General features: G+C 43.1%; 1 protein-coding gene across 15 annotated transcripts in view; it reads left to right on the top strand.

Moving 5' to 3' along the window:
• The window catches only part of BAHCC1 (BAH domain and coiled-coil containing 1), a 137811-nt gene that overhangs the window by 16581 nt on the left and 103460 nt on the right, over nt 1–17770 (top strand). For 7 of the 15 annotated variants that reach the window (XM_053295481.1, XM_053295493.1, XM_053295480.1 and 4 more), the window contains exons 1-2: nt 1303–1494; nt 5633–5997. In XM_053295481.1, coding sequence (XP_053151456.1) covers nt 5832–5997 — 166 coding nt within the window. In that variant the 5' untranslated portion in view covers nt 1303–1494; nt 5633–5831. Of the gene's footprint in view, nt 1–1302; nt 1495–5632; nt 5998–13479; nt 14371–17770 lie in introns of those variants that run through there. The other 8 variants (XM_053295476.1, XM_053295477.1, XM_053295487.1 and 5 more) reach the window with 5 other exon arrangements.

The following is a 17770-nucleotide window of genomic DNA, read 5'->3' as shown; positions in this document are numbered from 1 at the left end:
GCCAATCAGCGCCTTGTTTACACTGGGTGATGGACAGCGGGCTGGAGAGCTGCCAACCAATCAAGGCGAGGCCTGGAAGTGGGGAAGGGAGGGTGAAAGGAAAGGGGGGAGATAGAGAAGAAACTCAAGGCTATGCGGTTAACCTCTACGATGCCAGCGCAAAATCAGTTGGAGACTGTATGTGGAGTGTGTGTATGCCTGCGCGCGCACCATCTACTTATTAAAAATAGATTTCAAGAAATGTATGAGAAAACTACATAGCAGAAAAGGTAGGATAAAACTATGTAGCCCTTTTAGCGGTAGAACGGCAACCAACCGAAAGAAGCTTATATTGTTATAAGAATAATCTAAAGAAGAATCATGATAACGTCCCTCAACCGCCACCCCCGCAAAGATATGCGTTGGAAGGAGCTTTTATTTGAAGTTGGGTGGAGGATGGGTTTAATGGTGATGCATTGTGAGGGAGAGAGAAAGAGAAGGGGAAAGAATGACTGTATAAATAAATAGATCTCGATTTATGCTAACCCACCAGGGATTTTGCACGTGCCTTAGTGCAGAAGTGCTAGTGAGAAAGAACATAGAAAAGGGACTTTCCTGAATGGCAGAGCACACGTTTAACGTGCTCGCAAGGCGACGCTCCCCACACTCCCACCCCTAGAAGTCGTTTCCTTGAGTTTTAAAAAGAGACACCTTCAAGTGCTGAAGACTCAGTGAAGTATAAGGCAGGGCTTGGGACCGATGCGACCATAAATCTCCAGTTTGTAAAGGCCTGCCTTGCCTGAAAACAGCTGCATGAGGCAAACACTACTGTTCACGCTCTGATCTATACAACTACTCCGCTGCGATAACTCTGCTCTACTACAATGCACTGTCCGGTTTAGCAAAGCGAAAGAAACAAACAAAAAAACCAACAACCTTTCACTACTCAGCTGACGCGCGCGCGCGTGTGGGCTGGAGCAGCTCCCTGGCAAAACTCTACCTCCCCATCCCGCGAAGCTTCTCCCGTCTCTCCCTCCCTCGTAATATTGCTGCGTATTCCCCATTCAGCAAAGCGAAGGAAGTTGCGCCAGGGATGCTGCGCAACTGTAGGGACTTGAATTAGGCGCCATTGGGCTGAGTAGTAGCCCTGCTGCTCTCTGATTGGCAGCTCCCTGGCCCCACGCCAGCCTATTGGGAAGCCTGTTTACGCAGGGAGAGTGGCACGAGCTTATTACCGTAGAGGACCAGGCGTCCAATCAGCGAGCGTGCTCACCCTGAGTGAGTGGCACGAGCTTATTAGTATGCAGGGAGAGTTGCTTGCAGGACTGAGCTGCGAGGTTGGGGAAGCTGGAGCCCGCGACAGGGTCTTTTTTCCTTTCTGCAAGGAGCAGCAGCCAGTGCATTTACAGTGCAACAGTCAGCACAGTGCAAATACCAATAGGAATACAACAAAGTCCCACTCATTGATTTAATTGTATTGAATTCCCTGTGTGCAAAGGAACACCCCTCCCTCCAGTAAGTAACAGCAATTTATTTTAGTATTTTTAAAAAGTGCATTATTTGTTCTTTTTTAAAGGAAAAATCAAAATAAAGTATTCCCTCAAGGTGAACAGTACTGAAATATACTCTTCTTTTTGCGTCGCAAAAATCATTACTGGCAGAAATTGTTTTGATTTTTTTTTTCCATTTTAAAGGCAATTCAAAAACCTGCGTGATTGAGATTTGTAAGAATTGTATCTTTCTTGCAATGTTATTCCATTCCCCAATTAAATTGATTATTTATTTTTTTTTTAAAAAGAGGACATCTTTGGGGGAAAGGAGGTGCATATTATTTCTAGCGACGAAAAAAAAAAAAACTTGTGGATATAGGTACGTGTGTTTCTTTCTTTTTAAAAAATGGTTAGTGTTCCCTGGAAATTTTGTACCCTTCTCCGGATAGTACTAACAAAACCCACTATTGTTCATATTTTTTTTTACTGCAATTCTGGGGTGTTTTTTTTTAAATAGAGTCGTGAATGGGTGCTTTGCAAGGAAAACAAACAGGCATTGTAGGATTTTTTTTTTTAAAGGAAGGAATGTATGTAAATTTTCAGCCTCCCTGTTTAAAAATTAAATCACAATAGGTGGTTGAGGCGAGGTTTAGGGGTTTCTGGTAAACGTGAAAAATCTATTACCGAAAATGCTCCATTCATTAGGGTTTTTGAATTCCAAAGAAAATTAAAAGACTTCGAAAAGATGGGTTTTAATCGGTGTTACGTTCAAGTGTATGTATACCGATTTTACTTGCAATAAAGCCTTTAATTTTTGCAATGGTGAGGACAATATTGCAAGAAAAAACGCCTTAGGATTTTAGATAAAGATTCTCCTTCACTGTTTTTGGTTTAGTCTACGATTACTTTGTTCTCTTCCGTGGAAGCGGAAAGGCGGACCTGGAGCTCTTTTTATTGAAATGAAGTGGTTGGAAGATGTGCTTTGTGTTGTTCTCGCTCTTAGATTTTCTCGGAGTGTCTCCTCATATATCCGTCTCGGATCTTATTAGTAATAGTTGTATTTTTAAAAAACACCGAAGGCGTTGGGTGCTGGAGTTGGTAAGTTAAATAGATCGGCGAAGGAAGCTCGCTTCTTCTGCCTGGCTCTCGTCCTTTGTCCCCTTTCTTGCTAAAGACTTTTTTGGCAAAAAGCAAAATGAGGATTTGAAGATAAACGAAACAGGAAGATATCTGAGGGCGAGGGTGGGGGTGGATTCCGACTGGAACAACAGAATCCCTCCGATTTCTTCGCGCGCCGATCTGGTTGGCAGAAGCTTTCTAGATTCGCAGCATCGATCTCCTCTCGATCGCTGCCGCTAGAGAGTCCTCTTCGTCGGCTTGTAGAAGCAGTTAGTAGCGCCGAGGCTTTTTCCCTTCTTGTTCGGGCAAGGCCTGTAAAAGATGTGTCCAAGTCTGAAAATCCGCCAGATCTTCAGTTCTTTCTGCATTGAACTGTCCGGGAGGAAGACATATTTTTGCTAAAATCGATAATAATTTGGAAAAAAATGGTGTTTTTACTAAAGTATACCCCAAACCCGAAGACTCCATAGAATTAGATCATTCATTTCCACCCTTGATCTCTCTCCCTCCCCCATCTAAAAAATAAGGGAGGGGGCGTTATACTGGAACCGAACCATGTAGATTTGCAACATCCTTTTGTCCCTTCTCAACGTCCTAATTCTCTGATCGAGTCTCTGGGTCCCATCGTCAGTTTATTCTTCTAAAGAATTTTCTCCATTTTGGCGACGGGGCAGAAAAACCCAGAAAGATCGAAAGGTGCTGCAAGCCTCCCACCCCCTTTAGTTTTTTGATTTTTTAAAAATGAATGGATCCGGAGGCCCCCGTGTTGCAGATAAGACCCTGTTTACCAGGATAGAGGAAGCTTGATTTCATCCTTTCCCTTCGACTCCTTCGCTTGCCAAGATGGACACGATCTTGAATCAAACCTCTCTGCGGTACGTGGTGGTGAGAGCTCCTTCCTGGAACACTAATACTGAAACTTTCCATCGGCCTGCAACCGTGATTGCCAATCAGTTAGTTGGGCACATCAGTATTTGAGCATGGCACATCAGTTTTTCTTGTCTGTGCCCCACTTCTCTTTTTCATGGGAGGAGAAGGGACACCCAACTTACGACGTTTCCTTTCACGGTAGTGTATCGAACCTCAAACTTGCTGAAGCTGCTAAATTAGCTATTGTCTCCCGGGCTTCAAAGCCCGGGAGACAAAACGCCCCCAGCCCCCGACCCATTTTTCCTTCTAACTCTTTGAAAGGGGACCTTTCCTGTATATAAACTGTTGGTTTTTAGATGTTTTTTGATTGTGCTGGCCTCATTGTAGAAGACAACTCTTCGTTTGTAGAAAATATTCGTTAGACTCGGGAGAGATTATGAGCTTCAATGAGGGGAGCAGAGAGAGAAACCCTGCCCTTTTGTAGTTGCAAGTCAGAGACTTCATTGTATGCAATTCAATTTATTTACAATGTAAAAGATATATATATATACACACACACATATATTTCTTATCAGCTGTGCAAATATGTAGTCACAATGCATTATGTTTTCGGTTATAGATTAAATCAAACTCCAAAGGGTCCAGCGCTGTTCAACTAGAAACATTGAATTTAGCAATTTAAAGTGGTTTTTAATAAAAGAAAATAATCTTAATTGCTTTGTTTGGATCTGGGCACACTTAAGGTTTTTTGTTCTTGTTTTGCTTTAATTATATCTCCTGTAATCATTACATATATTCAGTATAGTCTTAGCTCATCTTCTTTGTATGGAGGTGAGATGAATCCTTCAGAAAATTCAGAGTTCCAGAAAAGATTAGATGTGTAGAATTGACTGTTGGGACATATTGGGGGGCTGAGAGCGAGGGTATAAATAATGCAGGTTTTTCTCTCCTTGCAGAATCATTGGGCTTTCCCCGTCGATATTTCAGTTATTTTGTTTATAGGAGAAATGCATATTTTTGTCGTCAGAAGTGCAACCCATTCTTGCTGAGTAAATCTGAAAAAAGGGGGAGGAATGTCTCCCCCCCTTCTCTTCCTCTTGGCTTAATGTTACAGGCACTGGGCCGAAGCCAAAGCCCCCCCTATGTGTAAATGGAATGAATGCACAGGAAGGACCTTACATAACTGTTTTGTCTGAGAATACAGTTGTAGGATTTAAACCCCCGTCCTTGGAGAAGGAAGGCAGGACTTTGCCTCTAAGGTGTCTACAGTGACATACTCCTTTCTGGGCTTGAGTGATTGAAACGCAGCAAGCTCCTTTCCCTAGGCTGGGGTCTGCTGAAGGCTTCGTTTGGCTCGCATCAAGGCAACTCGTTTCTAATCAAGGTCCATATTCTGGGAGGGGAGAAAATCTCACGCTTTTCTCCTAGCCTACCCAAAATAAATTCAAAGGCAAGCAATCGAATCTTAATAAATCAGGGGCCTGGAAATGCCTCCCTCCCCCCACCTTGAAAATAAAGAGGTTTCGTCTCGCCCATATATTAGAACGGGGAAAAGGTTGCGAGAATATGACTGGCCAGCAATAGAGAAACCCCCTTCGCAAGTTTAAAAAACAGGGCAAATGAAAGCGTAGCAATTCTCAAACGTCGAGGCGTTATTTTGGCTTTCTTCCCATCCCCCCACCCCCCAGTTGTTGAGCGCGTTGTTTTTGCTTTTTAAAGTATTCATCCTGCGGATCTCGCACCTTTTACCCGTCTCCCTGCCCGGGAAACCGTGGCGGGCCAAGCTGTAAAGGGTCTACAAGCGCCCAATCGATGGATCTTGTCTTTTTCGAAATAAAATGTAAAAGGGTTTGATGTTGTTTTTGTTTTAAACCTGGCTCTCGCCTGGCAATCGATAAGAATGACTTGCTTAATTGTAGGAGGGGAAGGCGGCGGAAATGGAGGGGGTGGGGGTGGGGGTGGGGGTGGGGGGCGGCTGGTTTCGTCGGATTTCGGCTTAGAAAAACACCGAGGGGGCTTTTCTGGGACGCGGCTGCTGCTGGTTCTGCCGCGTCCTCGGCTGGTCCGCGCTTCCTCGGCGGCTTTCCTCGCGCTTACCCAGCCTAGGAGGCCCCGACCGCTTTCTCACGGCCTCTCTCCCTCTTTCCTTCCCCTTCTCTCGCCCTCCCTTGCAGAGCATGAGGCTGGATCCCCGGTGCCAAGAGAAGCGGAGGAGCCTTGGAGGACGATTACTAGCCTCGTGCTGAGAGAAGCCCTTCCCTCCTCCCCACGCCCGGTGCCTCTCCCCGAGGGGGATCCTCGCCGCCTCCAAGCCCACCCCGCTCCTGGCCCCCTTCCTTGCCGGGGCTTCGGTTGCAGGAGCGCTGCCCCGGTATGGATGGCCGGGAGTTTGCGCCTCCGCCTCACCTCCTGGCCGAGAGGGGCCACCGCAGCAGCTCCAGCCGCCTCGCTTCCGCCGGGCACAACTCGGTGCAGCACGGAGGACACTTCCAGCCTGGGAAATACTTCCCCTCGCCCATCTCCATGGCTACGCACACAGGTCAGTGGGGGGCTTCGGGGTGAGAGGAGAGGAGAGGATCGGGCTTGGAGAGGTGGGGCTCGGGGTTCGGACGGCTTCTCCTCGAGGGAGGCCAAGGAAGGGGTCGTGATCGCCCGCGGGCGGGGGGGGGGGCTCACAGTTGCACGAGGACCCTTTATTTATTTATTTTTACATCGCAACGTGATCTTGCGGCTGATTGATCCCTGCTTCGGTTGCAACCGTGTGCAGAATTATCCGACAGCTGACTTCAGGAGCTGCAAAAAACGATACATTGCAAGTGATAGGTTAACTGTAAGGAAGGCTACTGAGCTTCGCAAATGCACGCCCTCTCTCTTTTTAATTTTTTCTTTTATTTTCTCTCTCTATCAAGATTTGAAATTTTGTGGTGTTTGATTCTTTGTAATGCGGTTTTAGAAAGAGGAGAGGGAAACAATAACCTTCCCCTCGCCTTCGGTTGCGGGGAGCACACAGCACGGAGTCCAGAGAGAGAGAGGCGCGTTAGCGAGCGAAATTATCATCATCATCATAATTCAATAGGAGCGAATGGGTTGTTGGAAGCACAATTTTTGCAACATCTTTTATGTGGGCTCCGTGGAATGGGGTTCTCCAAAGTGAGGGGGAGAGGGCCTTTTTGCTCTGGGCTAATAATTCCTAATGATGTGGGCACACGTGCAGCTTGGCTTTGTGTATATGGGAGAGGAAGAAGCCATATATTTTCCAACAAATCTGGATGTACCAGATTGAGAAGGTGGCCAAAGACATACACGCCTTGCCCCTCCATCCAATATTCCTCATGGTAGCACCTTTATTTGTTTTATATCTATAGTGGCAGGGCAGAGGTGGTTGGAATCAGGGCTGTCGCACCCCCGCCCCATCCCACCTCCCTCAGCTGCTGGAACTGGAGGAAAATAAATCCCACAGAAGAGGGAGTGGGAGGGAGGGAGAAACTCTTTTTCTGCATTAACATCCTTAAGAAATTCTATTGCATGAACAAGAAGGCACTCTCTGTCTGAACAAAAAGGCTGTTATTTGCCAGGGAAGGGTGAGCACCCAGGAGCCGGCTGTGCTCTTTCAGATTAGGGGTAGTTGTATGTGTAGGGTTAGCGTTAATAGAGCGGGTGGTGTAAGACTAGAAAATCCTGTTTCTATATAAAGCCCTGAAGTGTCAGGGTGAGAATGAGTTGCAGTGCATGTGTTAGCTTTAACAAGTGCCTGTGGTATCCTGCTAAAGACACCAAGTTTGGCAAGAAAAATGGGGGAGGGGGTTATATGCCAGGATCTTTGGAGATTGTCTCTGCTGGCATACTTTTTCCTCAGTTAATTGTTGGGGAGGGGGAGGGGGCACAATGTCTCAGGCATCAACTAGTTAGATTTCTGGATGCTCCAAGGAACACACAAACATTAAACATTGCCCATTATATAGACAAGCAACTCAAGATTCCTAGTAGCCCAGCTTCAAAACTGAAGATCTTTCTGGAGGTAAGGACTGTGTGGGCAGTTTTTGTTAATATCTTTGCATGTTGAGAGGAAGGGACCAAAAAACCCACAAACAAACCCCACAGCAGTTGGAATGATGAGAATTTTGCCGGAGAAAGGAATCAAGAAATGCTGAGTAAGGGGATCTGGCTTTTTATATTTTGTCTTTGTTTCTGAATGTTATGGATGCCTTATGTTCCAAAGAGATTGATCTAGGCTTGCTGTATATATGTTTATGGGGAATTTTTTTTAACGGTCCTAAGGAATATATGGTTCTGAGTTAGAAATATTTTATTTCCTCTGTGAATGCTTGAATTTGTTTTTGGTGAATTCTAAATAGCCTCTATATATTTAACCCCAAAATGGAGATATGTATTTCTGTCTTCAAGGATGATGTTATATGGTTGGTTTTTAAATCCTGTGGTAGTCTCTCAATCTGTGGTGTGCACCTTCATGTTGTGTATGGTGTGTATACATATTGATGGAAGCATGTATTTAATCTTAGATTTACAAACCCACATTTAGCCATGGAAGTTTTGTTTACAAGTTGTGTTAAACATCGGAGTAAACACATTGTTTTGCAGTTTTTATTTTTCTCTAAACTCAACAATAACAGCCATTATTGCTAGCTTGATGAACTGTGAATACTAATAAAATTATATCTGCTTTAATGGAATTACAATTAGTACATGGATTAAAAAGGATGGCATGAGGTGGACCAGAATGTGTAAAAAATTGTCAATTTGGAGTTCAATTAGACATTTCTTTTTAAAAAAGAGATACGCAAATGCAGAATTACTAATGGGCTTTTAGCATGATGAGATTTTAAAAAGTGCTAACAAATGCAACAAGCGACACATTTACTTCTAAATGTGCTTTATTTGAAATAATTGAATCACGGTGTGCAGGTTTTCCCCCAGACTTGTTTATCTTCCTTCCTTCCAAACAGAAGATTTTCATTGGAGTGAAATCCTTCAGAAACAGTTTTGTTACAGCAGCACCGGGAAGACATTTTAAAATGCAAACCCAGGCAAATTGGATGAGGAGTTTGATTTGTGTCAATCATTACTCTTTTCTTCCATCGGCTGGATTCAGTATTCCTTGTCCTGATTCTGAGCCATATGAAATCTGTCTGTTGATCTTTTTTTCTTTTCCTCATTTATGTTTTTAATGGGATTTTTGCTATTCGAGAACTAATTGGGAAGGAATCCTGCTCCCACAGTCTTTAAGAGTTGTATGTTAAATTTTTGGTAGTGTGCATGGTGGATTTCCTTGCCTCCTTTCAAGAAGCTAACTGACAATTCCTGTAGAATAAATTATTGATGGCATCTTGACACTGATGCACAATTATAATACAGGGAAAGACCTCACCAGAACCAGAGATCATAATATGTGACTGTACAGTCTAGGCTGTAGTGGATCTTTAATTAATTAATTAATTAATTAATTAATTAAATTACTCCAATCTGCCTAACATCTTCTCCTACCCATAAATTGTGAACAAGCAAGACATTTATGTTCTCGTGTAACTCCCATTCATTTCAAGAAGATGCGCAAGAGAAGTTGTCGTACACCACATCCTTGGTGTATTAAAAGATTTGAAGCCAACCAATTTAAAGAGTGGAAAAAACAAGGAAAGTCTTGCTCAGTGTGTAGCCTGCATCCCAAGCACTTTGGATCCTATAGGTAGCCAATGTCCAAACCAAAATTAAATGCTAAATTCCAAAAGGCCAGATGCAAAGCAAATCCACCGGGAATAGACTGGAACAAGAAGTGCTTTACAAGAGAGGCCTTAATTTTTATGTCCACTCGGACAAAATTCCACAAGACATACATTCATTGATCAAGCATGTATTCTAACACTCCCTCCTCCCTGGAATTCTTTCCCCCATGGAGATACGCTGAACCCTCCCTATTCCTCCTCTCAGACAGTTCCTTTTTAAAAAGCTGGCCACCAAGACCTTGAATTTTTGAAGTTAGCTTTTAACGTTTAGCAAATTGCTTTCCTTAAAGAAGAGTGCTGATAGTTTTATAATCCCACTGTAGAAATTTTATGGTAAAGCACTGTTGTAGTAACCTTGCCACATAAGGTGCAATTAAAATGTTTTGTCTCATTATTTTTTGTGTAGCATTAGATTTGTGTGTGCGTGTGTGCACGCACATCGCTAATGCAGATGGTCTAAAGTCAAAACTGTGAAAATTTTAGAAGAAGAAGAGGAGAAAGGAAAGAAAGGAAAAGGATATTCGCCGCATTATTCATCATTACTCCTGCCTGGAGCTGTTTGGATTTTCACATTGCTATTGACTCTTACTTAGTATGCCAGCTAGAGTCTTAGCATGAGGCATGGTGGAAGGGAGACCCCAATACTATCCCTGCTCCCACACCTGGGCAAGCTAGTTGCATGGGTTTCCCTCCTCCTCCTCCCCTTTAAATGTTGGGTGAAAATACTGCTTTGGAATAACTCATTTAAAGATATACGTTTATAAACAATGCATAAGTAAGAGGAAGGAGAAGGAGGAAGAAGAAAGCTATCAGGAATGGCTTCCATTAGGAATAGCAAAGGACAGGCATTTCTTATCAATGGAAATTACTGCAAGAGTCCTAGCCTTGAAATCTTCTTGGTAGTAATGGAGTTTAATGTAGATTTAACTATCATTAAATCCAATGAGAGGGAGAAATAATAAATTCCTGGAGAGAGAAACTCTGTACAGGATCCCCACCACCATCATCTCCTCCTTTGGTGTCCCCTCCCCCTTTAAAGAAAATACATTTTAGTAAATACCTCATTAACTATATGACACCAGTGGCTGTTTTTGCAACACAGTTACTAGCATTAAATAGGTGCTAAAGGAGTTACTGTTCAAAGGCATGTTCTAAAGGCTCTAACCATCTTTACTTATAAATGACAAGTAGCATGAGACATCAAAGGCAATGCAGAGATAACAGCTAGGAACTGCCAGCGCTGATCTTTTGCACAAGAACTGCAAGGCACACATGGTTATGCAAGGCGGTTGTGGTTGTACACGAACACACACACACACACACAGAAATTAAAGTTCAATTTTGAAATGTACATTATCCCACTGGGAATTGCTCCACCATCATGTTTAATTATTCCTATAAGAGGTGGATTTTTTTTCCTCAGGAGCAACTGGGCTGTGTATGTGACTATGATGCTAATTTGGAGGCAAGTCAGTAATTCCATGTGCAGAGCAACTTTCCCAGTGCAAAATGTACACCATTGCTTCTTCAAACCAGGCCTAGCCCTGGAGCAGAGGCTGTTCAACATATGGGAGTCCAAATGCAAAGAAGGTTGTTTAAAATAACAGGCAGAAGCCTAAAAATATCCTTTTCAGAAACTCACACTTTCTTTATAAAAAAAGAAGGGGGGAGGAGAGAAAAATGCCAAATCCTAGAACAGAAAGATCTAAAAATATTCAAGGCTTTGGCAAGGCTTATGAAGTTAAATAAATTATACAAGAACCATTCATGGGAGAGACTCCACTTTCTCTTAACAGGAACATTGTTCAAGCTAATAAAAATTATAATTTACTAGCCACCAAGCTTTTCATGAGTCTAAATTTAATTGGTCAGGCTTCTGGAGTCCATCATTTCCTGCTGGATTAGTGGATTTGTATTGGAGTTTGTGACACAGCAGAGAAGGAAAAAAGACAGAATCATGAACTAGCATATTTCTGGGCAATGGAGCCATGAAGTGGGGAGTGGGGGGACTGATTTGCTCCTTCACTGTTGGCTCTTCTTCTCCCCTAACTCCCGCCCCAGGGGCATCTTGAGTGCTTAGAAAGGTGGGAGGAGACTTCAGGGGATGTAGAAATGCAAGGGGTATTAGGAATGCCAGAACACAATTTAGATATTCAGAGCCCTTTGAAACACAGCACAGTTATTTTAATTTGATAAATGATCGGGCACCTTTAAGAGTGTGTTTGAACAATCAAGATACACTTCAGCAAGTTGATAGGATGTATGCTGTCAACTTGCATATGCCATTAGTGCAGACTGCACGCATAAATAATGTGAAAGCACAGCTCCTCTCTCCCCTTCAATTCTCCATGTGATACCCACTCACAAAAGAGCCCTTTACCCATTAAACCAGGGGTCTTCAGAGCCAAAATTCCCAATCTTTCTGGCTCCCCTCTCTTCCTCCTCCTTAAGGACAGACTTTTCTAGCTGAGTGCTTTTATAACAGAAACATATTAAGAATAATGAACATGCGGAGCTGCTACAACTAGTTGCTGCTCCGTGTGTGTGTGTGTGTGTGTGTGTGTGTGTGTGTGTGTGTGTGTGAGAGAGACAGACAGACAGACAGACAGACAGACAGACAGGGAGAGAGTCCCTTTTAGCTACAAAATCTACTTTCATATCATCTCTATCATAGTTTCAGTTTTACCTTGTAGCCCTATGGCATTCTTTTCACTCTTTCGCCTATGGAGTGTAAAGCTGAGGGGAGGAGTATGGTATGTGTAATGTGTAGGGGGGAACTGGCATCTAGAATATGGCATGTAATAATTAATTAGACCAACCTAATTAACACCAGTCATTCCCAATAAATAATAAAATAAAAACACCCGGTGGTTTTGACTTACGGGTGAATATTGGACAAGGATGGAAAGGACTTTTGTGGTAATTCATAGGCTAGTTAAGGTGTGTACACATCACTTAGTGATGGTTATGGGAGAGGATACTGAAACTCATCTGCCTTGGGCCTGGTCCTTTGACATGATAAGCCTGCATAAATCCACAATATTTCTCTGACTTCAAGATTGAGGCTATTGGTCTGCTTTTGTCTTTAGGTCAGGAGTGTCCATGAAAAGAAATACTTAAGACTTTTGTCTTTATTGAAACAAGTCTGCCTTCTTCCCTTTCTTCTTGCCACTGCACATCTCTCTCGCAAGCAGGGGCCTACTGTAGCTTTGATTTTGAACAGAAAGCTCTAAGCCACCCAAACTACTTGGAGAATGCAGAAAATCCCCTTTGCTTTTGGCTTTGTTAAAAGTTCACTGTGCATAGCTTGGTGATGATCACAAACTCTATAGAGTTTTGTCCCAGAGTAATAAACATGAATATATAAGGCATCATTGGGATAAGAAGTGCAGGATTTGGACGTCAGAATTGTAATTATGATTTTTTTCTATCCAAGTTTTGAAAAAGAAAGAATGCAAGACTTAACCTGTTTCTGTCCAGTGTTCTGACTCTCTAATCAAAGCTGTGATAAAGTTAACAAGGGTTGGTAACAAACAAACACTCAATACATAGTTGTGCCCTTATAGATAAGTGTTCACATGTATTCTTAATGCCTTGTGAACATAAGAGGGAAAGTGTGTGCAATTCTGAATAAAATTGCTGAAGTTGAATGGATCAAAGGATTCATAATTGCTTAATTTACAAAATGGTAACTGATGGCTTCATAATTTTCTGTTTACTGATTTGTGTAATTTCAGGGAAAATAATATCCACTAATATTGGTGTGCTCAGGCCAGACTGTGCCAGAGAATACATGCAGTTGATACAAAAGGTTCATCAAGCTGAACACTGATAGTCTGGATTAAACATCGGATAATTCTTGCATTCTTATAAGAAACTGAGGGGAGGAAAATATTTCTTTGCACACCTTAGATGTGCAGAGTTTGGAATATGTGAAATTCAAGGCTTGCTTCAAATGTTTGTATTCGAATGTTAAATATGCTGAGAAATCATGCTTCCTTGATATAGCACCAGTACTCCTGAGAACTTTATTACTGATATATCTATCTTCCCCCCGCCAAGCTTAACTCCCCCCCCCAAACATTAGAAATTTGCGCCAAAAAAGGCACAAACTATGCATCTGCACCTATAGGGCCAAGTCAGGATCCTTCTCCTAAAACTGCTGAAGTAGCTGAAAAGTCTCATTAGAATGTCTAATTAATAACATAAAATGGTACTAAAGTCCTTAAACAATTACAGTTCTCTCTAGTGACGAGAAGGGCTGTAATAGAAAGCCTTCTAGCTGTAAGGATATCATAAAGGGAAAAGTCTTGGGGGTGCTGAATTTTAGGCGTGGTGAATTAGTAAAAATTTCCTCTGGTCCTGTTACTAGTGTAGTCTGTCCCTTTATGTTTACTCGAGGATGTCTTTTTAGTACTCTGAATAAATACATAAAAGTAAAGAGAACAAGACAAGGGTGGAGCACTTGAGACTGAGGAGTCCTGCAAACTTAATAACGTACAGTGGGCCTGAATTGGTTTTCTCCCTCTTGGATATTTTTAATAGTGCAATACAGTAGAAACTGCATTTCCCCAAACCTAAGCAAGTGGAATCTCTTGAAATCAGAAGTTGCCGTGGATCTTCCATGCAGCTCCATGTTAGCACAGCCTTCTATGTAAATAGCGCACACCCATTTATCCACGTTGTTGATTATCCATACAACTTGGATATCGTCCTCCAGACAATGCAGATAAATGAAGTTCTAGTGTATATAGCGTGCACACACATACCGGGTATGGTTATTCTCTGTGTGCAGCAAGGCTTAGCACAGGACACTAAACACTTCTGGATGGTGCAGCAAATTGCTTTGCTGGGATGTGGGTTTGCATAAGAAACAGTGGAAGCTCTGTGCAGACAGTGTCTTGGGGGTAAGCAAATGGCTGAATGAGAAGGAGATAGTGTCAGCCCTCTTTGGGCTAAGTTTTCCTGGTGAATTGTTTGTTTCTTTTGCCTATCAGATGGTTGTAGTCAATGCCAAAGTTGCAATTGTCTCTCCTTCCTTCCTTACAGCTGTCTCAATGGATTAAATTCCAAACTGGGATCAGAAGCTGTTTCTCTCTAAAAAAGAAAGAAAGAAAGAAAGAAAGAAAGAAAGAAAAATTGGCCTTACTGGGAAAGTGATGAGGCTTAAACAGGTGGGGCTGTGTATTGCTTCAAATTAAAAAGAAAAAGAAAGAGGAGTTGTTGCTTTTAATTTTCTAAGACCTTGAAAAGCAGCCGAGCCCACGTCACCGGAGGCTGGTGGCTCAGAGAGGCAGGATCCCTTGATCTCCCTCACACACTGATATGCAGCTGTGTCTCCAATGCAAGTCCATTGAGCATGGCAAAGAGGAACAAAAGCAGCCCCGGGTGGGAGTGAATAGATCTTGAGGCAAGCTATCTGGAAACTTTTTTTTAATTACTTTAAGATTTCATCTTAGTCATTAGAGAAGCATGGGTCGAGAATACACACACACCCCCAGCTACAGTCAGCCAGTTGCAGTGCAAAATGATAACCCATCATCTTTTATGGAGCAAGCTTGAAGATTTCCCCAAGTTTCATTTAGCTATTTATCATCCTGGCAGGAGAAGAGCCCCTTCCACCAGTCGTATCTTTCCATTCTTTCTCTTGCTTCTACTTCCCCCTCCCCTTTTCCCCATTGCCTCAGCAGTCTCCCTGGAACATGAATTGTGTATTTAAAGAGAGAGAGAGAGAGAGAAATAAAAGTGTGTGTCAAAGTTAAAACAGATTTTGAGATTAACTTGTCTACTCCTTATTAGTGGCACTCCTTCTGAAGATTACGGAGTGGGTTGGGAGGGTGGAGGGGGGTAAAGACACATGTGTCAGGCAGAAAGAAAGCAGAATCCTGAGAAGCCAAAATCTTGCAGAATTACAGCTGAGTGGTTTCATCTGTTCTTAAGTTTTGTTATTTGGCTCTCCCCAAAGTTGCAGTTGCTTGCAGGAGAGACTGGTGGATTAGGGTTGGCATCATTGGAGGGAGGCATGCAAGGTAGACATCTGTGGATGCTATGGGGCTCTGTATGTACCATAATTTCTTCCCCAAATTGGCTGTAAAATAGAGAGCAAGGCAGGTGTGGTATAGTGGCTAAGAGGCTGAGCTGAAAACCTGATTGATCTCACCTCTGCCATGGACTTTCTAGGTGGGCTTAGGGAAGGCATTCCCTCTCTGCCTCGGCTGCAATGTGGGGATACAATACTACCTGACAGGGTTGTTGTAAGGATTGCATCCGGATAATGCACATACAGCCTTTTGGACACTCAAAAAGCACTACACAAATGCTGAGTATTATAATTGGCAGTACAGGGGCTCTGGTTTAGCAACAGACAGCTCTTAGGTGTAATGAGGTTTTGTAAAATTGTGAGTCATTGCAGTGAAAGTTGGAGGTGTTAACTCAAACGGTTGCATATGATGTGAAGCAAAGTGTGGATCTGTGGGTGAGAGAGTTTGAAGTAGAACAGGCAACACATGATTAGGACTTGGGGGTTTTATGGTAAGTGACTGTTCGGTTAATACTAGTAAATATTTGCATATTTGTCCAGCCTGTTTTCTCACAGTAGTTATTTCCCAGTTAGATAGACTTCATTTATCAATGTAGGAAGATAGCCTGGTAGCACTTAAATCTTCTATGGTGGTTGGAAGGGGAGGGCCAGCTGTTCAGCTCTACTCAAGATTATGGGTGCAGACCACTAGTCACTGCAGCTGTGCACACTCCATTCCTTTAAGTGGGGCGGACAGGCATGGTTGTGGTTGGGGTTTTGTTTTGTTTTTTGCAGGGGCTAAAGAAATTAACAGAAGCTGTGTGACCAGACTAGAAAACTTGGAAATGTGACTGATGGTTCAATCCTAAGTGCTTAGGATGAAATTAATCAACTGCTGAGTAAGCACAAAGTCACAAATCACAGTCTGCTGGCACTGCAATGTTTCAGGAAGAGACTCTGGGGATTTATGGCTTCTGTTCATGATAGCAGTTATTGGAGCTTCCACTTTCAGAGACAGTATACCTCTGAGCATTGGGTAATAGAGACAAGCAGGGAATGGCTTTCTCCATGTTGCCTTGTTGTGGGCTTCCCAGCAGCATCAAACTGACCATTGCTGGGAACATGATGCTGGGCCAGATGAGTCTTTGGTCTAATCCAACAAGGCAGTTCTTATCTTATGAACAGGATTGGCCAGCTACAGTTTATAAGCCACTTATACCACAGCAGGTCCATTGGAATGGACTGCAGTCTTAAAAGACACAGATGTCAAGTAATATTCAAAGGAATACAAGAGCTTGGAAAGACATCTCATGAATTCTTAAGCGAATCTTGTGATTTGGAGGTGGCTCCTTAGTGATGCTTGGGTCCTGAGTGGTTGCAGACTTGGCCATGTGAATGGCAGGACTAGTAAAAGGAAGACTCTTTCCCAGAAGTCATTTATCACTGCTCCTCACACCGTAACAAAAGCTTTCTGTGAAAATGATCCCTTCATCCTGACAAGCACAGCATCCCAGGGGTGTGCTTGGATGCAGAGAGAAGAGGGTAGGGGATTGGAGACTCACTCCTGCAGGGCTGCCTCAGGACTCCAAAATCCAGAGGGGCCTAGGATGGACAGCGGCGCTGGCAGAGAAACATCTGTTCCGCACACTTGCTGGGAATGTCTGCATACAGCCTCACGCAGACTTCAGGAGTGTATTGCTAGGGTTTGGGTTAATACTGTATGTTTTTCTCTTGTGTGTGAGAGACAGAAAGGGGGGGGAGAGAGCCATGTGCAGTGTGGTGGTAGCCTAATTAAATATTAAAACACTCTGGTATTACAGCATTTTTTAAATGTACTTTTCAGAAGCATATTTATGACAGCTCATCTCTGTCAGGGCTGACTCAGCTGTCTCCCGGAAAGGGGTGAATTCATCTTTGGCAAGCAGATCTCCCTCAATCCCTTCCTCTGTTTAGAGGAGAGAGGTGGAAGGGGAGAACAGGTCCCCGAAATATACTGCCAGAGTCTCTGGATGGATGAGCTGCCTCTCTTTCTGCACAGCAGAGAATGAGAGATTCACATGCAAAACACGCTGTTTGAGAATGACTCTAATAGGCAGTGGGAATGGCTGGCTGTTAGCTGCAGCTCAAGTTTGTGAATGTTTTACTTGTGTGCTGCTGGGGGAGCCAGTGAAAAGATCCAAGAACTTCCACAAAAGGAATGCATGCAAGCATATCTCCTCTTACTCCTTAATCTCTACACCCTTGTAGTAATGGGTAACAAGGGTGAAAAGAGGGGATGTTCCCATAGCTAAGACACATGGGTAAACTGAGATCCAGTGACTGAAATGTACTCTGCCTAAATATAGAACTAAGGGCATAGGATGCCTGTCAACCCTATGGTTTGCCACTCATGTTGGGACTTCGTTTCTACACAATGTGCTGGAAGCTAAGCAGCCTTGGTAAAAAAGTAGCAGTGATAAATTACAGCAGATTTGGTGATTATGGCAGGAAATGCCAGCAGGATTTAAATGTGTAGTGGCTGCATCTCTCTCTCTCTTAATTTCCAAGATCTAAAG

The sequence above is a fragment of the Hemicordylus capensis genome, chromosome 2 (assembly GCF_027244095.1).
Source record: "Hemicordylus capensis ecotype Gifberg chromosome 2, rHemCap1.1.pri, whole genome shotgun sequence".
Classification (NCBI taxonomy): domain Eukaryota; kingdom Metazoa; phylum Chordata; class Lepidosauria; order Squamata; family Cordylidae; genus Hemicordylus; species Hemicordylus capensis.
The sequence above is the reverse complement of the archived record's forward strand: the minus strand, read 5'-3'. Positions and strand labels throughout refer to the sequence as shown.